Source organism: Choristoneura fumiferana, chromosome 25 (genome assembly GCF_025370935.1).
Source record: "Choristoneura fumiferana chromosome 25, NRCan_CFum_1, whole genome shotgun sequence".
Classification (NCBI taxonomy): Eukaryota; Metazoa; Arthropoda; class Insecta; order Lepidoptera; family Tortricidae; genus Choristoneura; species Choristoneura fumiferana.
Window position 1 is genome coordinate 7,038,167 of NC_133496.1, and position 19,596 is coordinate 7,057,762.

The following is a 19,596-nucleotide window of genomic DNA, read 5'->3' on the forward strand; positions in this document are numbered from 1 at the left end:
AATAGTATAAGTGTCAGAGGAACCGCACGACACGAACTTCAAGTTTCGTAGTAACCCTGCTGCTTTGCTCTGCACTATTATAAGGCACTTCTTTTGGTTCCAAGTCAGATACAATAGGAGAAACGGAACGTAAAGCACCTAGCCTTATAAAAAAAAAGACGCAAGTCGCAACAAGTCACCGCAAGATTTAAATTGGTGATGTGTTGGTGATGGTGGGTGAGATAGTTTACATTAGGTACAATATGTAAAATTAAAATTAAAAACCACAACTATGAATTACAGTGAACCGATTTGTATATCACAATATTTTGTGAATAAACAGAATGTTAGATCTTTCAGTAATTGTGTTAAATTAAAAATGTTGAAAACTGAAGACTCAACATTCACCCAACAAGTGCTCCAAGACGAATCCCTGGTTAAAGAAGCGTCATCAGCTGCATTGATTGATATTTTAAATAATTTAAAGAGTAATCTTAAAAGAAAAACCCAGCTGGACTTTAGAAATTATTTTTCTGAATTAACTAAAACAAAGTTCTTAACACCAGTCAGTAAAGCGGATATTTTAAACTGCTGTTCAAATGCTTTATACCAAATCATACCCAATAATTTATTCGGGAGTAATCACAATGCTAAGATATTCAGAAAACTTTTGAAAACTGTAGTCTTCAGTATGAGGCGGCAGAATATGATACTTTCAAAGTTGGTACAAAATTGGGATGTGACTGTAAGCCCTTGGAATTCTTTACCAAATAATAAAATGAAATTGACTCTCTGCAATATATTGCACTGGATATTACGGTACATCTTGTCGCCAATCCTTTGTTTAAATTTCTATGTAACAACTTGTAAATTTGATGCAGATGAAAATAAACTTCACTTTTTCTGGAAAAATCAATGGCAAGGATTTTATGATAAGCAGATATCGAAAATGGTATTCATAAAAAGTCTAAGGAAATGTGATCCTTATTGCTTGGGTAAAAGAATGAAACATAATCGCAGCCCACAGGAAATATTAAAATTAAAAGACATGAAGAAAGAAATACCAAAATTACATTTAATTTTAAAAGTAAATAATGATTGTCGGCCTATAGTTCGTTATAAACAAGATACGCAGACTCCTGGAGATAAATACAGAATGAAGGAAAGATTGATGTTTCTAAAGACATTAACAGGCAAGCAGCACAAAAGAATTGAAATACAGTTTAATAATCTGTATAAAGAGTGGGTAAAACAAAACAAACCAAAACTTTACTTTGTAAAAACTGACTTGAGTAATGCTTTTGGATCCATAAACAGAGAGAAACTCATGAAGATATTAAGTGAAAGACATTTAATATTCCAGAAAACAGAGAAAAATTTAAACTTTAAGAAAAAAATTGCCCAGCAATATAAAGATATGGTAACAGAGCTCCGTAGACCTTTACTAGTCCGTGCTGGTTCTACAGTCTATGAATGGAAAGAGGGTTTAGTCCAGGGCTACAAATACTCACCTGCGCTATCTGAGCTCTACTACACTCACTTAGATGAAATCTATTTTTCCAACCATTTCAGAGAGCCCAAATCCCCATTGAAGTTATTCATACGAGTTGTAGATGACTACTTGTATGTGACAAACTCAATTGAAGATGCCCTTTTGTTTTTAGAAGCACTGTCAAGTTACAGAAATGTTAACTATGAGAAAACTGTAGTGAATTTCACACACCCGCCCATAAAATTGAGTAATGAAATATGCTTTCTTGGGTATAGTTATGATACAACAACTATGCAAGTCAGTAGAGCTAGCAATGTGTATGCTGGACAAATGAGCTACAAAATTTCTTTCTCCAGTGCTATTGCAAATCTTCACAAGTTTCTTGAAAACCGTATTGGTCAATCAGGCATTTCAGTAAATGGGCACATTTTTAATCTGCATCACAACACTGAAGAATTAATATGGAAGCATGTCTTCACGACACTTTGCCTGTCAGCTAATAAATTTTGCACAATACTGGCCACACTGTGTGACCCAAATGAAATGTTAAACTACCTACCACTTTACAAGAAAAGAGTAGCTGTGAAACTATGTAACTCAATATTGGAAACTATCAAGAGAAATAAACCTGATGGAGTCATGTTTATGTACTGCATAAATCATTTTCGATACCTTGCATTTAAAGCATTAAGTTTGTGTGCAAAACATACTTCAAAATGTAGTGTCTTAGTGTCAAGTGTGAATGATGAAATGGCCAAGTGTAACTGTTTATTTGGAAAATGGAAAGAACATTCTAGTAGAATTGATGAGAATGGTAAAAGTAGACAGTTGGCCATGCGCGAAGTATGCAAGAGGGCAGATCTGAAAATGATCATAAAGAAGTTTGAAACTCTTCCATGTGGTTTTCAGTGTTATAAAAATAGTTAAAGTTAGTTTAATTCAATATGTATGTAGTGTAACATTTTTTGACAATAATTCTAATTAATTCTTGTTATATGCATCTTATTGCTTTTCAATATGCTAGGATTTTGAATATGATAAAAAATAATCTCATTGCTTTGGATACTAGATGGATAAATGGAATAAAAGGACAAAATTATTGATAGCATATATTTTAAGATACATAGAAATAGCACAGAATGAGAATAAAAGTTAGGAAGTCAAAATGTAAAAAGTGTACAAAATCATTGTAAAAATAAGTTTATTCATAGACTATTAGATAAGGCACATAAACATAAAAAAATGTTTGGACGGACTTTGTTATCCTTACCACTAAAACTTTCAAGTTATAAATTTACTATTACTAAAAGTAAAAAGCTATAATCTAGAACATCTAGCTAGATTGTAAAAGATTCTTGTGGACGGAATCTGAGATAGTTAATATCAATATGAGATTCTACATAACATTCACTGATTGTAACTACATATTTTAAGTAAAAGTACATATGCTACTGCCTGAGTTTCCTAATAAAATACAGATGTACCTAGTGAATAATGTTTTGCCATTGTATTTTGTTAGAAAAGTTTGTATTTATTTTGCTTTCTGAACTAGCTTACTGAAGTTACTAAAGCTAATTGAGAAAATAAGATAATTACGAACTTATGCTTATGCAATAAAATACGACGGAAAAACATTCACTTTTACTAGCCTCTCGTATGTCCAAGCCCAGATATGTGCCAAATTTAAGGCTATATTTTCCTATTTTTATTTTAATCTGGAGAACATTTATTCTTTTTAACCAAAGACTTTGTTTGTGAGACTTGAATGCAGTTTTTTTACTTCTCTTCTGACATACAAGGGGCTAGACTTGTAACTCAAGTCATAGCTCTAAGAGTATGATTATTAGCCTAGGGAGCCAATCATAAATACTCATATTCTACTACAATACATAGAGGTACTACTGAAAAATATACTACCTACTTAAAAAAACCTTAACTTCGGTCAAAATCAGAAGTGTACGCATTTATCTATGTAGCTCTCCTGTGTATAACATATTTCTAAATATAGTTGTAAAATCAATACATAACATAAAATAAAATAAACACTTCTGTGTCACACAACTTGTTAGAAAAAATCTATATGATCAATTTACTATAGAAATTTAGAAATATGGCCCTAGTTTTGCAAATTTAGCTGCATATACAATTGGTGTTTTTTTAAACGTATGGTATGTCTATTGTGTAGCTGTTATAAGCTCTTATACATGGTATTGTTCCTTATACTACGACCAAAAAAATCTTATCTATTATCCCCTATAATCCGTGGTAAAGTTGTGGTAGCCTAGAGGTTTGACCTATGGCCTTTCAAGCAGAGTCGTAGGTTCGAGCCCAGGCACCTCTGAGCTCTGACTTCTCACTTTTGGGCTTTTCATAATTTATATGCGAAAGTACATTTGCGCAGAGTTGGAAGTATATGTATAGGCGGAGTTGATTGATCCCAACTGTTGTATTTAATATTATTGCAACGCAATCCTCTGTTCGTTAAATGTTTTTTTTCTGGACAGACTTTTAATTTACCCATTTAGGTAAACATTTCTTTATCTGTCACTTTGACATTTGCCTTTGCGAACCACAGATTAGATTCGATTTTCATGAATAAGGACCTAAGGTTTCTTTGTGATTTTCTTATCCTTATCGCAACATTGCCACAAAGAACAAAGTCAAAGCCAGCAAATGCCCCACCGCCCCAGTCTTATACGCATGCGACAAGAAGTCCACATCAGCTGCCACATAGTACGAAGCTTGGGGGGCATCGCAGGATACTATTTTAGCGGCCCGGAGTAAGGCTGTGCCGGCTATCATGTCCGCCGAACGGTGCTTGTGTGGCAGCGGCTTTAGTTGGACGGCTGCGTCGCTGAATATGAGATCGGAGTATGGCGGCTTTGAGTAGAACATGCTGAAGCTGTAAAGGGAAAGATTGACGATTAACTACCGCTGTATATATTGAAACTGTTTTTCGATTGAATTTTGGTCCTGCCAATTCATAAATGCCAAATGAGTTGATAGATTGTAACGCGCACTTTCTTTTCTTTCAAAAAACATAACAGGTAATCTAATCACATGTACTATGACAAATGTTTAGTAACGTGTGCTCCGTACTTGTCACAGCGTAATAATAATAACCAATACCCCCCCGACTCCCTCTTACGTCTAACTAACCGTCCGTCACGAGTCCGCCCGACTTTCAGTGCGCGCCGTGACAAAGGAGTGCGTCCGCTATACTTACTGTAACTATATTGTTTTGTTTTAGTACAAGTTTGTAGCAACGTCACAAATTCTAAAACTCCCCCGCAAGAAGTGGAAGAAAGAAATGTTGTGCAAAATAAAACAGCATCTCCTTTCGCAATGCATTTTAGCTTTAGGTACCTGAACTCATCAGTAGCTGTGGCCCCATACAACTGTTGCGCGTAAACCATCAGATTTGAGTATGTGTCGAGTTCGGTATGATTGGCTCGACCGATCAGCACCGATCCTGGGACCTTGCCCAGGTTGCAATGCTTGTACTCGTGCATCTTCGCTCGTGTACCTGTAACAAGAGTGGCAGTGGCAGTAGAACAGTGACATTTTCAAGTTTCTATATTGAGGTTCTGAAACGGTCAAGTGTCAAGACGCCAACCACGTAATTTTGTTTTGCTGGATCAAAAAGTTTTATCGGTCGCAGGCGACGCGTGCATTTAGCGCTGTTCATACTATTTTTCAATCGGCGTCCACCCGCTCTGTGCAAAGCAAACCGCGCCATTTATCCATGACTCCCCCTTAGCCATAGTCTCTCAGTGTAAAAGGGCTCACTCACCGTCCGGACACAGCAGTTGCAAGTCATCCGGCAGCAGGTCCCGCGCCCACCACTCGCGGCGCCGGCCGCCGGACACCTCGGCCGGCGCCGTGTGCCGGACGAATGCGACGTCCCCCCCTCCCTCCACCATGCACCGGACGGCGCCGATGTGGCCGTAGTAGTCTTCGCTTGCGTCGCGACGGCACCTCCTTTAAATTAATTAAATTAGTGTAGTGAAGGGTAGTCTGTTTTAGTTCATGTACTTACGCGTCCTACTTATACATACATTTTGAAAATTTTACTGTAGGAAATATGACAAGGCTTAAATATCAACATTTAACTTTTAATGTGGCTGTTGAGTTGTTATACTCGTATCGTAATATGCGAAGACTTTCGGGCCGGCCTTGGCAATAAGTGTCGGCACGAATATGAACTCTATCTCTATGGTCAGCCTGGATTCGCAATTATGTCAATTCTTATGTCCGACAAAGTCTCATGGATGATAATAAAGAGATATAGTGATGTACAATTATGCTCAAGCATATTACTTTAACTTTAAGATATCTGTGTAACGCTACTAGCACCACAAATGCACCCGAGAGCCACATGGTGGTAGGATCCTCTCATTAGACGGGTACACCTGTTGCCATGAGCAAGACACAGACCGGGGCCCGAGGGCCCCATGGTTCCTCCGCCTTCCCCAAAGAACCCCCTTACCTCCATAGAAATGCAATGTTCTTTTCATCTATATCTCAATATTACTACGAGTATTTCTACTCGTTACTCAGTTGTTACACTTTACAAACACTCACCAAGTTAGGGGAGAACTTAACCATCTGTTTCGCACAAACCAATACATACCAAGTTAGGGGATACTTAACCATCTGCCTCGCACAAACCAACACTTGATTCTAATAATTATAAACCATTTTTCCTTTCATTACAACCGTTCGTGTCTCGCATTCAATCCTCACCAGTCCAATCCTATTTTTTTTTTTCTGCTGCGTCACACCTTAGTGTTACTAGTTATTAAAGTTGCGTTCAGAAATCGTTTAAGGAACTCACCAATAATTCTTAGGGTCTACGCTAGCTGGCGCGGGTACACTGAGCGGGCGCACGCCTGCGGGCGCTGATGCAAGTAAAATACCGTCGCACGCGACACGCACAGTTAGCGCTGCTCATACTACTTTTCAAAAGGCGTCCACCCGCTCCGTGCAAACCGCGGCAGCTAGCGTAGGCCCTTAATCGCGATTATTCGCGACAATACGACTAACCTGTAGGCAGCGCCATGGCACAGATGGCAGAGGTTATCATGCGGCACAGTAGCCGCGTCGACGTATTCCGTGCTGAGAGCCCCCGGCGCGCACGACTTTGTGAAGTACTGGGACGCCGCGTGGGCCCCGTCGCACCCGTACGAACTGCAACAAACCATCAGTTCAGTTCTGATAACGATAATGGGAATGTCACGAACGCTAAACGCGAGGCGGCTACAGGTGGCTCACGGATACAATGTTACTCGTACAGTGCCGGCTTTAGGGGCGGCTGCCAGGGGCGCCGAAAAGCTCAACTTAACCACTTAATTTGAATACCTATGCTTATCGAAGGAAAGCAAAGAGTCAGCGTATCACCTAACTTTTATATAGGTACTTTTGTGGTACTTACGTATCTCGTAAGGGTGAGTATGAGTACTGTATGTCTAACAAACACGACCTGTCATTTTGTCGCTCGTAGTATCTATAACACCCCTCTTTTTGCATCGGGGGTTAAAAAGGGCGCCAAAGGCATGACTCGTCCGAGGCGCCTACTCAGACATGCCACAGACACACCAACAGTTTTAATTTAATATTGTTTCATTGCATTTATTTTAAAATGCTTTCATTATTTCAAAAAATATTCCGATGTTTTGTTAAATTGGTAATTCTACTTAATTTTGAACTCTACCCTCGTCATTTTGTGCTTGTCAGTTCCGCTTCGCTGTTTTTTTAAGAAAATCAGACTGACAAAAAAACGACCAGTGACAACGAAATCTACTGTGACAACGTAGGACAGTACCCAAACTTCAAAAGCAGCAGAATCGATACGTTGCTGCAATCGAAATTATCTAAATATTATGCAGCCTCGCTAAAACATTTAATCAACGTATGCTTGTTTTGTAAGTATTAGACTGGGCACAGTAAAAAAATATTTAAAAACAATACCTCTCCTTGCAGTCGGGTAAAAAATAAACTCAACCTGCAGGGCTACTACGAAACTCGAAACTTGAAGTTCGTATCGAACCGTCCCTCTCGCTCTCGTATTAAATAGTGTAAGTGTCAAAGGGACCGCACGACGCGAACTTAAAGTCACGAGTTTCGTAGTAGCCCTGCAGCTTTAAAATGTGGCGTAATCGAGTCTCCAGAATAATATAGCGTCACTTACCGTATCCACCCATTAGAAATAAGGTAAGCCAGCGGGAATATCCACCCGGCAGCCATTCCGATTCCGGTGTGACACGCGTTCTTGCCGCGAAGGTACGTCAAGTCGGTGTCCGGGTCTTGTTCCTTTGCCACGGCCACGGCATAGTACCAGTTGTTGCCGCTCGAGTATATCTGGGATGAACAACTTCATGTTAAGAGTGAATCCTACTAATATTAAAAATGGAAAATTATGTTTGTTACTCCTTCGCGCTAAAACTTTTTTTTCCAATTTTAATCCACATAGAAACAGTGTTGACTATGGTTTTGGCCCTTCGGCCCTTGCATACTTAACATAACCTAAACCTACCTATGTTTATTTGTCGATTCAAATTGAGAAAAAACGCGATTCTGAAAATAAGAATCAGTAAAAAAGCAAATTGGGAAAAAGAGCATTCGAGAAAAAATGCGAAAGGAAATTTTGCTACTTCGGAAATAACGATTTTGGGAAAATGATCGAAACCAACCCTTTTACCACGGGTTACCCGCTCATTGTCACTAACCTCCTGCATAAAAGGCACAAGTCTATGCGACAGGGCGGCGTGCAGCATATCCCCTGCGTCCAGCACGGCTATATCAGCGACCCCGGAGGCCACGGAGCGCTCGCAGTGCCGCGTGCTGTGTCCGCGCCAACAAATCAGAGGTGGCTGGAGGAACGCTGCTTTCAGTGCCACCTGGATGGGATAGGTTGGAGTGTGAGAGCTGTGAAGACGGTTGAAGCGAACTGAGGCACTGAAGCCTATGGCGTGGAGTGGTGGAGTTAAATAAATACTGATTTTGACAAATCGATGTGTATGCATGTAATCAACGTGAAGTGGTGGAGTTAAATAAATACTGATTTTGACAAATCGATGTGTATGCATGTAATCAATCAGTTAGAGACCGACAAAGAGTGAGTTAAGGGTGAAAAATAGTAGAAGCTATAATAAATAATATGCTTTCAACAATATAATACATAAACTACATACAAATAAACTTCTATTTATAATACATGAGAATAAACAAAGAAATGATCTCAAATATTTAAGGTGTTGCAAGGAATTTGTTTGGTCAAATTACAATAGGTCCTCTATAAGAGTGACTGTATCTACTAACAAAGCTATGGATTTTTAATCTGAAATAAAAAATATTATTATTATTATTATCCTCCTGGGACCTAACTTTTTTAACAGACTTTTTTTCTTACGCCCTAGACATGGTTCACCAGCTTAGTTATTTTGTATATTACTTCAAAATTCTTGATTATTTTTTCAATGAACAACTTGTACTTTATGAAGTACATTCGGCCGTTATTCTTAGTGTTAATTGGTCCTTTATAAAGTACGAGGACCCACGAGGATATAAAGAACGCTGGGCGGTAGGAGGTTAACTTATCAACATACCCTCATTTTAATGCACTTGTCCATTTCAGGTTCGCTAGTGACGCACAGTATCATACGTTTGACGGGGCAGTTCCTTATGCCCATCACAGCCTTCTCCGCCTGATCGCCCACGTATTGGTTGCTGAGGATGTGCTTGGCTGCTTGCTCCTCTTCTTCCAGTATACGGAAGTTTATTGTTGCATCCTGTGTGACGAAGATGGCTCTTAGCGCTTGAAGTATTTATGGTAAGGTACTTTATTTGTGCACAAAAGTAAAGTAATTATTAAAGTACATACTACCTAATCCAGCGGTGCCCAACCTGTGGCCTGCAGAAGCTAAATTGGTCGTAGTTGAACAAAGGACAAAACACTTGTCATATTATTCTTTTTCTTCGCTTCGCTAATGAAACTAGATCCAAAATTAAAAAAAAAATTGTTGAGGGTTGGATCCTTTTTGTTAAACTATGTCCAAATAAAAACAAACGCGCGCCGGCGTGCTGCGGCAGGGGGGTCATCCGTACGGTCACGATCGTTAATTTGGGACCCATTCGTGAAAAAATCCTTTGAATTGTCATACAAAATGACAGATATTCGATCTTAAGAGTACTTCCTACGCTGCACTTAATGATCCACGGTATCCATTCAAGAACTTTTCAGCCTCTACTGCCATCTGTTCTCCGTGCTATATGGCCTGCCCATTGTCACTTCAACAAGCTAATTCGCTTGGATCAGTGACCCTCGTACTTCTACGTATCTCTTAATATCTAATTTGATTCCGTAAAGACTGAGCATAGCCCTCTCCCTAGCTCGCTGAGCAACTCTGAACCTATATTATTTTTGGCACATTACGTTGTAAATATTACGTAATTTGGGCTTAGTTATTAGTAAGCTTGTTAGTTACTTGGATAGATATTGCTGGAAGTATAAATAAATTCTCCAGATATCATTGAAAAATTGTGAAGACCGAGACTCCAAATGTCATCGCAACTACAAGTAAAATATCTTAAGATTTAAAAAGAAATATACCTGTAATAGTAGATCCGTAGTGCCGTTAGAATTAAACAACTGGAAGCCTGCCTCGATGGTGCGTCCATTGAGATCAGTTCTCGGCTGGTAAGACGACTCTGTGCTGATTCTGTAATCGGACATGTCAGCTGGTGAATTGATGATGTAGATATTGTTACATGATAAGGGACAAACGAGCTGGCAGGTTAACTAAAGAAAAGCTCTGTTGTCCATGGACACCCATAATAGTCTAAGAGCCCGTGGAGATCGACCTTCACCTATAACCAGATGAGACATTTTTTATAACATAATTAGAATTTTATTACGAGTGCATTGCTTGCTTCGGTAAAGAGTTAGCATTTTTTTGAAGAAGTATTTTATCCGTCTATGGCGGCGCCATTTGCTAGGGTTTTTTGTAAAGATGGCGGATGCCAATCGAAGGGTTAAACATATGAAATTGCCCGTTAAAAAAGAAAGAGATGCACAAAGGCGAACTTATTCTTAAAAAGGTTCTCTTCCAGCCTTTGAACGATTGATAGAACATCAGAAAAAAGAGTAGACACTACAATGGAAGGACAAAAGGATAGAAAATTGCTTACCCAAGCCCTTTCTCCTCGTTGTCAGCCCTGTCGAACCCGCGCTCATAATTCCGGCGGTACGGGTCATACGGCCTCTCGGTAGTGGAATACGGGTTGCCGTACGCGTCTCGTGAACGGTAGTCCAACGTGCGGTTAGAGTTCTTGTTTAGGGAGTTTGGCTCGCCGTAGAGTTGGACCAGCTTTTGGATCATGGTCTGGTATCTGTGGTGAAAAAAAAGGAATTACATGCTACGTAGTACGTGAAAGAGCTTGCTTTGAGAAGAATGGTGGAATGGTGGAAGAAGGGGAACACATCGATAAGAGTTTTGCTCATAAATATTGATGATCTGCGGAGCACAACTAAAAAAAAAATCATTTTTTTTAATGAGATTTTGAACACAGAAGGTTGAGACTTTCTATTAAATATAGTATACTTGTTTTTAATAATAATAATAAGGATAATAGAGTAAATATTTCAAGTATACTTACAGTGAATAAGAAAATGTTGGAGTGAATTGACCTACCTATGGCCTATTATGAATGTCCGTGGGTTTGAATTTTTCGAAATTCATGTGCGAAATTACATTTGAAATTTACCACAAGCTTTACGGTGAAGGTAACCTGCACAAATCTGCGAAGCAATTTAATGGTGTGTGTGAAGTTCCCAATCCCCTCATTGTAAGAGGCCTGTCCCAGCATCCCAAGCGAGATTTTCGATTTAACAGAAAGCGAAGGGTCTGAAAATGTAAAACAAATGATAATTAGTACTGACCGTCGCCGCTGCTGCTGCGAGGCGGCGCTGCTCGTGACCACAGCGTCGGCCGGGACGCGGCCCCAGTTGCACTCCTCCCACTCCGTCACGGCGCGCCGGGAGCCGTCACGGCAGAGCAGCTCGAACCGGTCCTCCGACACCGGACCTTTGGGTACAAAGAATAAATTAATTATTTTTATATACACTAATCATCCCTTTAGTCCTATACTGCACTCCTAAGCCAAAACGCGGTAGCTAAAAAAAAAAAAACACTTGAGTTCTTTATAACACGTGATGCACATTGTATAAGATAATTGTATTAATAATTCCAGTGGTTTTTTTTTAGACATCGCCTTTTAGCTTAAGAGGGCAGTATGTGCCCGACACGTTTTGAACGAACCCGTGGTTCCTTGTCAAACAAAGCTCGAACGGAACGCCAACTTCGCAACTCGGCTACTAGAAGCGGCCGTAAGCGACGAAAAACTAACCTCATCTTCATCTTAATTATTGAAGGCGATGTCGCCGGTGCCGATGGCAAGTAAGCAACGCAGGGCTGGATCGCACGCAGCCCGCGTGGGGCGTCAGGGAGCACTCCACACGGCTTGCAGTATACACACATACCCAGTATCTTGCGGGACAGCAGCGCGTGTTGCACGGTCGTGTCGCGGACGAAGGCAATGTCGCCGGTGCCGTTGGAGAGTAAGCAGCGCAGTGCTCCCTCGTAGCCCGCGTGAGGGTCTGCCAGCGTGCAGCGGACGCCGGCGCCGCCCACGCAAAGCTTGCACAGCCTGTAAACAAATCATGTAGTATTCGCTATTCGCTAGAATGCTCATTACAACTGGATGCTCAAGTTTTTCAGCACGGGATGTCGTGACCCCTCGTACCTCCACTGTTCTAACAAAAACTAGCGCTTTCGAATCTGGCCGATACGATCGTGCGGGTTAATTAAGGTCCACGGTCGTAACTCTTAGATTTGAATTTGAACTTGACATTTTTACAATAGTAGGATTTTACAATAGTACTACTAGTAAAATATCTTACTTGTCAGGATTATCTCCGATAGGGTTGTACATGTCTTTTAAAGAGTTTGGAGCGCAGGAGTCGCCAAAATACTCGATCGCCGACTTCACATGGTTGTTGCAGTCAGTAATCTTCAGACCGCCTTCTTGCATTAGCTGTGAGAAGGAATATTTAAGTAAATACTTGCTTAATTTGTAATAGAATAGGTGGTATAGTTTATTACAAACACAATTACATACATATAGCTACAAATGAATTATGTATTAAAAATTTTTTACTCTCCTCTTTGTCACTCGAATACCTGAGTACAAATATCTGCCCCAACCGGAGCTTCATCCCGGGAGCTCAAGCTTCATAGTTATATTCTCTAACTAGTGGGCTATCTGGTCAATTATAACATAAGTGTATACTTACAGTATGTATAGGCATGACCCAACCAGCCAACGAACCAACGCCAGGAAAGCAAGCCCGAGCTCCTCTCAATCCATAGAGCCCTGCGCCTGGCTGAATGTGCGGTAGACCTCCCTTGTTGATGACTGCCACAGCATATTGGTACGGCTCACCTCTTCCATACAGCTGTTGAGTTTTTCAATAGCTCAGTTAAGGTTATGTTAGTGAAATTATGATTTTAGTTAGACTTAATAAATACCTTGAATAGCCATATGCATGGTTTGGGTCTATTCTAGGGTAGGAGGTAGGCAGCACTAATTAGCGCCGCAACATTTGTTTGACTATACACATAGATATATATATTGTGGAGTAAAATCAGTCAAAAGTCAAATTATTTATTGTACCTATTAGGGATGTCACAAATATTTGTATTTGCATTCGCATACGCGAATAATGAGGGCTATCGTTTTTTGTCTCACTAGATGGCGCACTGTTGCGTGAGGTTTTTATGTTTGGCTTTCAAACTTTGTTATTACGGGCGTGAAAACAAAGTTTAGATTAAAATCATATTTAATACACCTTAAAACCGTACCATAAAAATATCGAGCATGCCACAGTGTTGCATCTCCCCGTTTTGTTCGGAAAAAAGGGAGGACAAAGGTTTCCGAAAGACAAAACTGTCTCAAAACACAGACATTCATTGCCCCGGAACGCATATTTGCCATAATTAGTTACAGATATTGCAAAATATCCACAAAATTATTCTAATTATAAATAAACCCGCGTAGCTCACCCAATAACTATTAGATTTGACATTTCGGAGACCTCACGCTACACTAGCGCCTCTAGTGGCGAATTCATACGCGATAGCCCTCATTCGCATAATTTTAAATGCTCGCACCAATATTCGCATAAAACGATGCGATAATTAATATGTGCAAGTCGTGACGTGTTTCGCCTGCGCCGGCCGCCTGCCGCCGAGGCGCCGAGTCGCGCATGCGAATAGCGCACCAATCCGTATTACGTGACTAATTTTGACCAATAAAAAGCATTTTTACTTATGATAGTAGCTTGTGATTGCTTGATTAGTATTGTTTTGAACTTTTGGTATGTACCACTCTTACGTATCAGTCAGTTGTTGTGCTTACGTAAATAAACGAAGTTAGTTTTTTCAAGTGTTCGGAGAATTTTGACTTATTTTAACTGTGATATCACTGGGAGAGTAGAGTAGAGAGACAAAGACAGACAAAGTATAATGTGTGAAGTAAAACTTAATTGACGGTGGGTCTACCTCTGCATTGAGATTTGAGAGTACACAAGGCAATGTGTTAGAAATAACAATTGTGACACTCTAGTATGCTATATAAATAATAAATAAATAAATAATATCATGGGACACTTGACACCAATTGACCTAGTCCTAAACTAAGCATAGCTTGTACTATGGATACTGGGCAATGGATAAACAAACTTATATACATACTTTAATACATATTAAACATCCAAGACCCAAGAACAAACATTTGAATTATTCATCCAAATATCTGTCGTGGCCTGGGTTCAAACCCGGGACCTCAAGCTTCGTAGTCAGGTTCTCTAACCACTTGGCCATCCGGTCGTCTAATATACCTTTATAACCTTGCAGGCATGTTTATGTTGGCATAATGTAAAGAAAAATGCTTACTGTAATGTTCACTTAGTAGAAGAGAAGCAAAAGCAAGATATTATACCTAGTTCATTTAAAAATGAGTACCTCTTGCATGATAGGCACCAGTGAATGGTACCTGCCCGCAACATACACCTCTCCAGCATCTAGGGCTAGCAGGGAAGCCTCGCCCTGGTCTACCCAGGACATACATTCTTCAGTGTCAAATGCCTGAAAAAAAAAATAACAACAAATATTTAATTTTAAGATTAATTGTATTGTATCTTATCCCTACCCTTACCCATAATATTATTCGTTTTTTACGCGACTGCCCGAAGGAGGGTTATGTTTTTCGAGCGTATGTATGTATGTGGGTATGTATGTCCATTTCTTTGGTCCTCGCTGCAGCCTAAACGGCTGGACGTATTGTAACATATAATGAAAGCTAATAATTAGCCCATTCTAAATATATACGGGTTATAATACTTTTAATCTGCCGTTTCACATAAATATCTAAAAAGTTTAAAATAAAACATTAAATTAAATAAATCAAAAAACCCGAATGCTAAAACTAAAAGGAAGAAAATAAGTCTAGTGGTCTAGAACTCTGTCAAGAAGATCATTTAAAGTTCAACAGTCGGGACCGATTACCAAGATTTTTTGAGCTGGTTATGATTTGAATGGGTCCCGACTGTTGAACAGGTTGAACCTTAAATGAGCTTCTTGACAGAGTTCTAGATCACTAGATTTATTTTCTTCCTTTTAGTTTTAGCAGTCGGGTTTTTTGATTGATTTAATTTAATTTTAATTTGTATTTAAAATTAATTGTTTTAATGTAAAATATCTCTAAAAGAATTAGTACCTAATTTGTTAGCACTTTATATATTATTATTAATGTAATACTTCTCGCTTTCATAAAGCAATCTTACCCTTTTACACTGTAATTCAATGTAGTCCGGTCCAAATAGTCCCCTGTCTAATTGGGCGATCTTCATTAGTTTCTCACATTTCGCTTGTTCTGGAATCGAAGTCGTGCACCAAGTTACCACATCCTGACCCTCCACTTTAGGAGCCGTAAACACACCATTGATCCCCTCGCTCTCGAAGTAATTCGCTTCAACAGACGCTGAAAATATTAACGTTTGAACAACAACGAAGATTCAAATGACGCCGATGTTGGCGTTAAGTAAAACGATGTGTAGATAACGGAAACTTACCAAAAGCAGCAGCAATCAACATAAAATTGTTTATTCCTCTCATTTTGATAGGTTTTCTTTTCATCACTTCAACATTATCCGTGTAAAAACTAATTAATAAGTTTGATAAAAAAAACTACTTTGTAACCGAGACACACCCGACCGACGACCGACCTAACGAACAGACAGAACAACCGAATTTGTCATTTGTCATAAGTCATAATTGTCATTGTCTTGTCATAGTTGACATTACATATTTTTTTAAATTATTTCTGCTATGAAAAACAAAGACATGCAGCCCCGTATTGACTGTCTGCAGTAAAATTAGTCGTTGCAGACTCAGAGCGTTTTCACATTATCCGATCAGATATCGGTATCGGATGACGATAGACTACATCCGATAGCTGACATGCTGCTTTCACATGTTTCCGACAAAATCGTTCCAATACGGCCGGCTCAAAATATACATGGGCCAAGTTGCCCGAAATAAATGAATTTATTATTATTTGTCATTTTCATACATTTTACTTGCCCCGATATCGTATCGTCATCCGATACCGATATCGGATCGGATAATGTGAAAACGCTCTAAGATACTTAAAAGTTTCGCTATTGTCTGTGGTTAACCGGTTGACAGTTGACATAAAGATAGTTGGTTTTTGCGTAAATTAAGAGAATTTTTTTATCGGTTGGTTTCTTTTACCTTCTTTTCAGACTATGAAAATACATTTGAATCATTCCATTTAACATTTTTGATTATGATTTGAGGTCAGTCAGGGTGCACTATCCGTATAGGGCATGTTTTTTAAGTAAGAAAATGTGTTAGCCTCATTTTTATTTTGTTTGTTTATTTTAAGGTTAAGGAGCCTCATATAGTATTTTGCGGTACACGTGCGCTGAAGATTCGAGTCATGGTCGTGTTCACATGTGGCCATTGCGGGGAGTCGGTACAGAAGCCTAAAGTGGAGAAACATTATATGACAAAATGTAGGAACAGGGCATACAATTTGTCATGTATGGACTGTTTTAAAGACTTTCTGTAAGTATTCTTATTGGAATTAGTAAGTATGACCGTTATCGTTTTAGTACCCATAGTACACTCAGACATTAACAATTTAATGTAGGTAGTTTTAAAAATAAGTAAATACAATCATGTTGACGGATAAAAAGGCTACTTGATTCAAGCACCATTTTGAAAACTTTACAGGAGAGCGTTTTAAAGTTTTGTGAAAATCACTGTTCCCAAAAAACTTAATAAAAATTGAAGAGTGACTCCAATCATAAAGCGGCGTATTTTTTGCTAATTTTTGATACATATAAAATAAATAAAATACGTTTTTTTACGAAGTTAGATGTAACTTGAGCTATTTTGCACAATTCTCTGATCAGGGCAGAAAGATCTAAGTGCACAAATACAATTTATATGTTCAAAGCAAAATGGTTTAAGTTTATGTACACTTCTTTAATAGATCAAGGATAAATGATTTAAATCGCTCACTAAGTAGAAACTGTTCATGGATAAATTATTTAAACACCCACCTAGCTGTAAAATGTTTATGGATAAATGAGTTAACTGCTCACCTAGTTGTAAACTGTTCAAGCAAAAATGACTCAAATTAAAATAATTAATAATTAATTGTTTTAATCTCAAATACCTACCTGTGTTGATTTGTGTTCATTTGTATGTAATTTAAACGCCACTTTTATTGGCTAGGTGAAAGAATAAACCGATATTTAGTATAAATAATAAACAAATATAAAGGAATCAGGCGACAAAAGTACTAAAAGTGGTCAAGGAAAATTAGCACAAGTCAAATTGTTTCATATACTAGTTCAGGTAAGATTGCTTCAAGTGGGAGATATTGTTGAAATGTTCAAGGCAAAATGATTTAAGTTACATGCATTAAAAATTCTGGTTAAAGCAAAATGAATTGACATCCTATGTTTAATTTTATATGATCAAGTAAAAATAATTCAAATGTTGATGCCATTTACATTTGGCTTAAGTTACAAATAGTAAAAAAAACGTTTTTGTTTGTGGATCTATATACATGCTCTGAAAAAAACAACCAAATTCGCTATACTTGAATCCCCGTAAACCGGAGTGATGCCCAAATTTTCAATGGAGCCAAGCACCAAAAAGAGCTCAGATTTACCTCAAACCCGGCTCAAACGACGCGGAAAAATTCACTGATTCCAATGATGTATATAACTCAATATCGCCCAAAATGGCGCTTGAATCAATTAGCCTTTTAACCGTAGATGTGTAGGTACAGATACCTTAACCAGATTTCACAAGCACATTGTGGTTAAAGATAAGATTTACTTCAATATAAGTGTGACGTTTTCCGGTATTGTCAATACATGTGAGAAAGGTGGTTTTTGAAAGAAACAATTGCCATTTTGCAGAAGTTACTGTTGAGTGTCATGGCCGTCTGTGGGTGGTTTTTGCGAATTCACAAATATAAGAAAATACCCTCTGGACAAAGACTGAAATCTAGAGTACCTTCTGAGGAATGATCTGAAATTAAAAATTATTTGATTAGCTGAATATAAAAGAAAATATTTTCAATATAAAATTAATGTATGTTCCATAGTATTAAATCGTAAATTAGTAATTTCTCTGTCAATACTGTTGCATTTGGTATGAGGCTTTGTTGGTTAGAAATACTCTAATTAACATGTTCTATTCAACTGTGTCCACCACATAGAGACATGTTGGATTGTACATACAGTGGAGCATCGATTATTCAAACGTCAACACTCTACTGTACAAATAATTTTCAAAATGAACATGAGTTGAAGTGTAATAGAGCACCTAATCTCTCTAGTGTAAAACTGATAGTAAATTAATATATTTTTTTATATTTTTTATTAATAATTTTATAATTACATTTTTCAATACACAATTTATAAGTTTACTGCTGATAGATATTGGATATTTAATAAATGCAAAATAAATGAAATCAATGCTTATAGCCACATTGCACTTTGCATTGATGAGTACCAGTACAACTAATAGAACAAGTTCATAACACAGGTTATTTAATTTTTGGATTATTTAATTAATCCTTATTTTTTACAATTGGCTGGACTAGGTAAATTGGTTAACATTGTTTTATAACATTATTGTTTTTCACCATAGCAAGATCACTAAATTATTTAAAATTTTGATTTCAGCGGTAATGACTATGAAGCCCATACAAAGTGCATAACTGAAGAGGAAAGATATTCTGGTAAAGGTTTTGTGGCGAAAGAGAAAAAAGGTGAAAAGAAACAAAATTATGGGTGGAAATGCTGCAGGAAGTCCTTGAGGAGCAACGAAATGCGCCAGCTAATGTAAGAAGAATTATTGAGACTGTTAGCAAACACAACAATACACCTCGGAAGAAACCAAAATTCATCAACTTTGTCAAGAATGTTTGTGGCCAAAAAACCAATGTGAATGATATGAATCAAGCATGGGATATGATTGCAGTTAAACTTGCTGAATTATCTGTAAAGAGTGCTCAGAATAGACCTCAAAGTCAAAAGAAAGATGAGGAGAATGATGACAAGGAAGAAAAGGATGACAAGAGTATTGAAGAACAAAACGGAGTTGAAAATGAGACAGTAGAAGACGATAAGAAAGATGCAGAAACTGAAGAAACAAGTGACAAGAAATCTAAAAAACAACGCAAAGAAGAGAAAAAGCGCAAGAAATATGAAGCCCAGCTGCAGAGTGCTGCTCAACCAGCTGAAGAGGAGGTAGAAGAAATCCAGCTGACTAAAAAAGAGAAAAAAAAGAAAATCGTGCAGAATCAGTCAGTAATGCTGATGCCGAAGAATTGAATGAAGAAGATAACAAAATTAAAAAGCGAAAGAGGCAAGACACAGTCAATGGGGTGCCAGAATCGAAAGACTCTGCTGAAATAGAGACAGAAAATGTTTGTGAATGATGGTCCAGTTAGCAAAG

At 38.3% G+C, this 19,596-nt stretch overlaps 3 protein-coding genes across 4 annotated transcripts in view; 2 read left to right on the forward strand and 1 right to left on the reverse strand.

Annotated features, from left to right (window-relative positions):
* Nucleotides 1-2,787, forward strand: LOC141442363 (telomerase reverse transcriptase-like). The gene has a single exon (XM_074107324.1). It carries the CDS (start codon nucleotides 272-274, stop codon nucleotides 2,396-2,398), a length of 2,127 nt encoding a protein of 708 aa, XP_073963425.1. The 5' UTR covers nucleotides 1-271; the 3' UTR covers nucleotides 2,399-2,787.
* Nucleotides 2,656-19,596, reverse strand: part of Tsf2 (transferrin 2) — a 27,593-nt gene continuing 10,652 nt past the window's right edge. Inside the window, exons 1-16 of one of the 2 annotated variants that reach the window (XM_074107320.1) lie at nucleotides 15,663-15,841; nucleotides 15,375-15,571; nucleotides 14,554-14,676; nucleotides 12,825-12,986; nucleotides 12,432-12,565; nucleotides 12,012-12,178; nucleotides 11,412-11,556; nucleotides 10,661-10,861; nucleotides 10,083-10,191; nucleotides 9,079-9,261; nucleotides 8,200-8,370; nucleotides 7,662-7,831; nucleotides 6,518-6,661; nucleotides 5,265-5,452; nucleotides 4,838-4,997; nucleotides 2,656-4,373 (exon numbers count right to left, since the gene is read on the reverse strand). In XM_074107320.1, coding sequence (XP_073963421.1) covers nucleotides 4,103-4,373; nucleotides 4,838-4,997; nucleotides 5,265-5,452; nucleotides 6,518-6,661; nucleotides 7,662-7,831; nucleotides 8,200-8,370; nucleotides 9,079-9,261; nucleotides 10,083-10,191; nucleotides 10,661-10,861; nucleotides 11,412-11,556; nucleotides 12,012-12,178; nucleotides 12,432-12,565; nucleotides 12,825-12,986; nucleotides 14,554-14,676; nucleotides 15,375-15,571; nucleotides 15,663-15,726 — 2,589 coding nt within the window. In that variant the 5' untranslated portion in view covers nucleotides 15,727-15,841 and the 3' untranslated portion in view covers nucleotides 2,656-4,102. Of the gene's footprint in view, nucleotides 4,374-4,837; nucleotides 4,998-5,264; nucleotides 5,453-6,517; nucleotides 6,662-7,661; nucleotides 7,832-8,199; nucleotides 8,371-9,078; nucleotides 9,262-10,082; nucleotides 10,192-10,660; nucleotides 10,862-11,411; nucleotides 11,557-12,011; nucleotides 12,179-12,431; nucleotides 12,566-12,824; nucleotides 12,987-14,553; nucleotides 14,677-15,374; nucleotides 15,572-15,662; nucleotides 15,842-19,596 lie in introns of those variants that run through there. The other variant, XM_074107321.1, reaches the window with a different exon arrangement.
* LOC141442512 (uncharacterized protein C16C10.8-like) lies at nucleotides 16,269-19,579 on the forward strand. Its single transcript, XM_074107534.1, is given in 5 exon segments — nucleotides 16,269-16,409; nucleotides 16,499-16,680; nucleotides 18,822-18,922; nucleotides 18,925-19,430; nucleotides 19,433-19,579. Coding segments are annotated over 4 exon segments (882 nt in total). The 5' UTR covers nucleotides 16,269-16,409; nucleotides 16,499-16,552.

What these genes read in the sequence shown, in the direction of transcription:
- LOC141442363 (XM_074107324.1), top strand. Translation starts at nt 272, where the DNA reads ATGAATTACAGTGAACCGATTTGTATATCACAATATTTTGTGAATAAA.